Raw genomic sequence first — 7,125 nt, 5'->3', positions numbered from 1 at the left:
AATTTCAAAAACAGAATTGACAAAGCATGTTCTTTGGTACTTCATTAAAATATAGAATATATAAATTATTGCAAAATTATTGTTTTTCTAGTACTTAGTCTTAAAAGACATCAAAAACATATGTACCTCTTTATATTGAAATATATGATACTAAAAATGCAATATATAATGTGCATTTATTTATGCAATAATGTGTATTTGTTTGGATGTTGTCTGCAGTAGAGCAGAATGATTCATATGATGATCCAAGACACATGAAAAAGACAAAAAAGGCCAAAGACAAAATGTTTATTCACTGTCAGTCTGCGACTGCAGCTCTTCCTGAAACACTGGCAGTGTCAAATAAGGCAAAGGGCTTATAGATCATATGGATTTGTACAGTTTTGCACCAACAACATTTATACATTCACCAGTTACTGTATGTGTGATATCATATAGATCTATATATATATTTATATTTATAAACGTATTCTTGAAGTGTGAGGGACGCGGGTGACAGAAGAAACACTCATGGTTATAAAGCTGATTCAGTCTTTACTGTGAAACACACCATCTCACATCTTCATATATGACATAAATCTACTCTCTGTGATCTCTAATAAAATAAAATGAAATAAAAATATATTATGCTCATCATATATAGCTCTTAAAATGTGTTTTGCATCGGATAAATAAATTCTGTTCTGTTCTATAGTCATTTAATGTGCTGTGTTTGGAAATAAACTCACGTATAAGACATCAGCGAAGTGTTGGAAACACACACACACACACACACACACACACACACGCGTCCTAGTCTAATAAACATGGTTTTAGGATCTAGTGCACATTTCGTTTCATACTCACAAACCCAACAGACGCTCAGTGACCTCAGAGATGAATTTGCACAAAAGCATTGATCACATCTAAAGCCGTTTTACAAATACATAGAAAAATATAATCCTCTGAATGCCCTTTTTACAATTATAGATAGATTATAGATTTATCTGAAAATATCAGTGTAGTTAGTGGTGAAGGATCAAGTGTGTTTGCTAAAGGGAAGTGAGTGATCTGCTTAATATATTTATATATATATATATATAATAGGAGAAAACGCTTTCAAAAATACCATGGTACAATGATCATGATTAGACTACTATATTATGTAGTATTTGTATAGTATACTTCATGGTAAATTGGTTTTACCATATTCACATACTATAGTATTTACAAAAATGTACCATGGTACTACCATGGTTTATTTTATAGATGTGCTGTATGATTGCAGGACCATGGTATTCTTAGATCTACCCTGAAACACAATAGTACACCATGGTGTATTTCAAAATACTTAAGTATTACCACGATACCTTCACTGCACTATCCCTTTTTTTTTGTTTGCAAAGAATACGTTGATAACATAGTAATACCATGGTATTTTTTGTAGCAGATTAAATATATAACATAAAAGGGTCATTTTACTCTCACAAATGTTGCCCTTTTCTATATTTATGGTGTAATACAGTCTTCTGAACAGTGTAACGTAACAGGCGTGACATAACAAAGTAACAGTTTTCTTAATCTGAGTTATTTTGTTGTTTATTTGGGTTCTAGTTAGTGTAGCCCCGCCCACACTAACATCTCACTGGTCCAAAATTCCCCCTCATAGACTACCATTCAAAAGTTTGGGGTTGGTAAGATGATTTAAAATGCTTCTGAAAGAAGTCTCTTCTGCTCACCAAGGCTGCATTTGTTTGATCAAAAATACTGTAAAAATATGAAATATTATTACAATTTAAAATAGCTGTTTTCTATGTGAATATGTTTTAAAATGTAATTTATTTCTGTGATCAAATCTGAATTTTCAGCATCATTACTCTCCACTCTTCAGTGTCACATGATCCTTCAGAAAGTATTTAGAAATAATAATAACAATAATAAACAAATTAAATTAATTTCTCCCAAAATAATAAAACTTTTTAATTAATTAAAAAACAAAAGATTATTAAAAATGTTTTTGAAAGAACTTTCTTCTGCTCACCAAGGTTGCATTTATTTAATCAAAAGTGCAGTAAAAATGTGAAATATTATTACTATTTAAAATAGCAGCTTTCTGTGTGAATATATTGTAAAATGTAATTTATTTCTGTGATCAAAGCTGAATTTTCAGCATCATTACTCCAGTCTTCAGCATCACATGATCCTTCAGAAATTATTTTAATATGCTGATTTACTGCTTACGAAACATTTCTGATTATTAATGTTAAAAACAGTTTTGCAGCTTTTCTCCCAAAATTCTAATAATTTGAAAATAAATTAACTTTATATTTATTACTTATTATTTCTTATTATCACTGTTGAAAACAGTTGTGTTGCATAAAAACAAACAAAAAAACATAAATTTATTTTTTTCCAAAATGATATATATTTTTTAATTAATTAAAAACAAAATATGATTAAACTGTTTTTGAAAGAAGGCTCTGCTGCTCCCCAAGGCTGCATTTGTTTGATTAAAAACACAGCAAAATTGTGAAATATTATTACAATTTAAAATAGCTGCTTTTTATGTAAATATATTTTAAAATGTAATTTATTACTCTGATTAAACCTGAATTTTCAGCATCATTACTGTGTCACATGATCCTTGCTGCTCAAAAAACTTTTCTTATTATTATCAGTGTTAATAACAGTTGGACTGAATTTCTGTGCCCAAAAAAGAATAAATTGATTTATAATTAAATGAATTAAAAACAATTAATTTATTATTTCTAATTATCAGTGTTGAAAACAGTTGTGCTGCCTAAAAACAGAAAAAAAAAAAAAAAAAATTCTCCCAAAATTCAAATTAATAAAAAATAAATTTACTTGTAATTGTAGTTAATTTTTACACCCCAAAAAGAAAAAAAATTTTTTTTAATTGACTTATCCTAAAATTCTCATGAAGATTTTAGTGATACATTTTCATTTTAGGATATTCTTTGATGAATAAAAAAATCAAAAGAACAGGAATTATTTAAAACAGAAATCTTTTGTAACATTATAAATGTCTTTACTGTCACTTTTTATCAATTTAATGCATCCTTGATGAATAAAAGTATTAATTTCTTTCATTTAAAAATCGTACCGACCCCCAAACTCTTATAACGGTAGTGTATCTGTATACTAAATGTTTGTGATTGCTTGTGAGTTTTTACACACCACTCAATTTATGCTGTCAGTGTGACAGATGAGTTATTCACTAGTAACTTGTCAAGTCACGCCTGGTTAGTACACACATCAGATTTTAAGTGCCAAATAAAGACCATTTAATGTAAATGAGTGATGTGTTCCGGGTTATCGACGGTTGAATCTCCAAAGAGGATGAGACTGTGTAATTGTGGATTAGTCTAATTAGTCTCTGAAGCATTGATCGGACAACAGACAGCGCGCACAGGTAACCAGCGGTTAAAGCACAAGCTTCAGTACAGGTCTTTGTAGGGTTTAGAGTAGTTAAACATCAAGTAATCCATGTAGTAAAAGTCATACGCCCGCTGGCGCTCGGACGCGTTCAGCTGCGAAAAATAATGCTGCGTGATCTGAGTGGAAGTTCTGGCCGCTTTGGGGTTCCCGTCCTTGAACGAGGGGTACGTCAGGTTCTCCGGCGCCCCGATCTTTCTTAAAAGGAAGTTGGCGTCTTCTTCCAGTGTCTCGACCTTCCCGATGAAGTCGTAGTGAAGGTGGCAGGGGCTGCAAAGCTGGTTAGCCGCTTCCCAATGGATGTCCATTCCCACAGGACGATGGACGTCCAAAAGATAGTGGATGAACTCTCGAAAGGTCACGCCGCTTCCCGTCTTCAACGCCGTCTGCGATGCGTTCACTCTGTATTTGGAGATGATTGGTTTTCCGAATACGGGGTGGTAGTAGGAATTGGGGCTCTCGAATTTGTCCCTGAACGCAGAAACCAGTCGCTCCATCGGCTCTCGGATGAAGAGGACTTTGGTGTAGGTCTCCAAGCGTTTAGTGATGCCTTGACGGTCAAAGCTGTCCAGACGTTTCAGATGATTGTCGTAATGAACGGCGACGTGATTGATTTCTCGCGTCGAGTTGGCGACGCCGGCTAAAACCATCAGGACTCGCTTCCAGTTTGAGCATCCGGCTTTCGGCACTTCGCAGTACAGCAGTTTATGTCTGTCCTCCACGTAAATCCTCGAAACGTGATGTGGCGTTATCGTCCGTGAAATATTACTCCGATATTTCCCGCAGACCTCCCGTATGATCCGTCGACGTGACTCTTGGACGTCAGACAGACGGCGTGAGCTCGATGGCGGTGATTGTGAAGAGTTCACGTGGGGTCGCAGCACCGGGCTGGTCTTTAATAGTTTCCGGTGGCGTTTGGTGACCTGTTGAGAGCCCGGGTCGTGCTCCCGGGACCCCGGCGTGGGGGCCTGTCGCTTCCACTGGGAATCTGGCAGCTGCATCGGGGAGATGGGGTCGACGTCGGCCTCTTCTGACCGCTGGTTCACTCTGCCGAGTCGAGCCGAGACGCTGCCCACGACCTCACTGAACTGAGCGCACTGCTCCTTCAAACACACACACAAAACAAACCCATGAAGCTGACATTAGAAGAGGAATATATTTATTCTATTACACCAGGAAAGAAGAAGATGTATTTTTAAATGAATTATATTTAATTACTTTTTAAGTTAATTTAAATTTAGTCATAATTTGAATATATAATGACATTATTATAGAGGAATATATTTATTTGGTTATATTTTACTCTGAAAAAGAATAAATAAATGTTACATTAATTATTTAAACTATCTTTGAAATTAATTATCATAATTTTAAAAGAAATATACACTGATATTGTAAGAGAGGAATATGTTTATTCTGTTATATTTTACTCTGAAAAAAAAAAAAAGAATAAATGAATGTTAAATTAATTATTTAAACTATCTTTGAAATTAATTATCATAATTTTAAAGAAATACACTGATATTATAATCTAACCCTAAGAGAGGAATATGTTTATTTTATTATATTTTCCTCCAAAAAAAAGTTTTTTAAATATATATATATATTGATATTATAACATATTAATACATTTATTATGTTACATTTCACAAAAAAATTTTTACTATTAATTTTGGAATTTATTATCATAATTTTAAATTAATCTTCAGACAAATTCTCAGTATTTTAATGCGGAGAAAAAAAATTAATTGTGAAGTATTAATACATCATGGTGGTATTTATAGTACTGAATTCAGTTCACGTTGATTTTAATTAAAACAAAATCACTGTGTTCAGATATGATGATTTTAATCATTATTACAATAATGAGAACTTAAGAATATGGATGAATTAAAGTAATAAGAGTGAGAAAATGCATATATAAAGTCCTAGAAGCAAGCAGCATTTTTATGGAAACTATAAATATATCTAAAAATATATTTAAATATATTGCCAGTTATTTACAACTGAAAATATTCTTTTAATCAGAAAAGGCACTTTATCAGCTGATACCAAGCAAAATTTTATAGAAAACATTAAGAAATACATAAATATACATGCATAATTATATATACATCCATACCCATATATAGATATGTATATTTATATATACATATAAATAATATGTGTCAAATAAATGAATACGTATGTCAAATAATGAATAAATTGCGAAGAAAAAAGAAAACAAAGTCCTAAAAGCCAGCAACATTTATATAATCATAATTTATATATATATATATATATATATATACACACACATATATATATATATATATATGTATGTATGTGTATATATATATATCTATATATATATATATATGTATATGTGAAAAATAAATGAAGAAATAAACTGCAAAAAAAAAAAAAAAAAAAAAAAAAAAGTCCTAAAAGCAAACAACAATTTAATGGAATATATATATATATATATACACAATGACAATTTTTAATTATTATTTTAATAAATGAAGAAATAAACTGCAAAAAAAAAAAAAAAAAAAGTCCTAAAAGCAAACAACAATTTAATGGAATATATATATATATATATATATATATACACACAATGGCAATTTTTAATTATTATTTTAATAAATGAAGAAATAAATTGCAAAGAAAAAAAAAACATCCTAAAAGCAAGCAACAATTATATGTATGCAAATATATTATATGTATGTATTATAATGACTTTTTTTTTTTAAATCTTAAAAGCATTTTAACATTACAACATTATAATGCATCAGCTGATAAAGTGATAATGTTACTATTTACTAATAATTTACATAATGCATAACATGCATAATGATTCATATAATTTAAAAACTGGCCAAATAATGTTCACTTGGTCTTTCAGTCTTTAGTATTTAGTATTTAGTAGGCAGCAGATGGCGCCATCCACCCATTTGCAATCTTCCTGTACACCTCCAGATAAATGTCTCATTACAGCTCATGTGTGCTCTGTGACTCACTCCGAATATCTGTAATCTGCTAATTGATGAGGATTTTGCTTAATTCTCGACGTCACCTGATTTCCAAAAACATGTCGCCTGTGGCAAATATCAATTTAACTTCTCATTTGAATTCATTAAGGTGCAATAAAGTCAATGAATTGAATAATATAAATCCGGTATTAACGAGGTGATTAGATCATTATGAAGTCAAGGTTCATTTGATTAGTGACGGCAGGTTACAACCCAGCAATCTGGCCCTTCCCTCGGGACAAATAATGTGAGGGCATGAGAGAAAAGACGACAGGAGGAGACGTTTAATACACAATAATCACCGTTGTGAAAAATACAAAAAGAAGAACACATGATCTCACCTGTCTGGACTGAGTGGTTCCTCTGAACTTCACACCTGAAAGACAGAGAGAGACAGACAGATTATGTAAACGTTATAAAGATTAAAACATATTTTATATGCATAATGCATTCTGCATATTAACAATTACATGCATCTCCTTTCAAAAGAGTTCACCATAAATATGCATCTTAAGACCATTCAGAATAGAAAAACACATCTTGTGTGAACGGCCCCTTAGTGCGTGTGTGTGTGCACATAACAACACACACAAAGGCCACACGCTGCGTCTTTCTCGTTCCATTTAAACAATCTCAAGCATTTCAAAGCGCTTATTCTGTAATTACAGAGTGAATG

At 31.8% G+C, this 7,125-nt stretch overlaps 1 protein-coding gene across 2 annotated transcripts; it reads right to left on the bottom strand.

Moving 5' to 3' along the window:
• Positions 1-273: 273 nt before the first annotated feature.
• Positions 274-6,904, bottom strand: chst8 (carbohydrate (N-acetylgalactosamine 4-0) sulfotransferase 8). 2 transcript variants are annotated; one of them, XM_051135810.1, is made up of 2 exons: positions 6,791-6,904; positions 274-4,538 (listed from the first exon to the last, which is right to left on the bottom strand). In XM_051135810.1, the coding sequence occupies exon 2, from the start codon at positions 4,434-4,436 to the stop codon at positions 3,438-3,440; it is 999 nt and encodes a 332-aa protein (XP_050991767.1). In that variant the 5' UTR covers positions 4,437-4,538; positions 6,791-6,904; the 3' UTR covers positions 274-3,437. The 2 variants fall into 2 exon arrangements, with proteins under 2 accessions (XP_050991767.1, XP_050991768.1); XM_051135811.1 differs by having other exon boundaries at positions 274-4,532; positions 6,791-6,864.
• Positions 6,905-7,125: the final 221 nt, after the last annotated feature.

Source organism: Labeo rohita, chromosome 18 (assembly GCF_022985175.1).
Source record: "Labeo rohita strain BAU-BD-2019 chromosome 18, IGBB_LRoh.1.0, whole genome shotgun sequence".
NCBI classification, from domain to species: Eukaryota; Metazoa; Chordata; class Actinopteri; order Cypriniformes; family Cyprinidae; genus Labeo; species Labeo rohita.
This window is presented reverse-complemented; position numbering and strand designations above follow the sequence as displayed.

Coding starts and splice junctions, on each gene's coding strand:
- chst8 (XM_051135810.1), bottom strand. CDS start 4,436: ATGCAGCTGCCAGATTCCCAGTGGAAGCGACAGGCCCCCACGCCGGGG.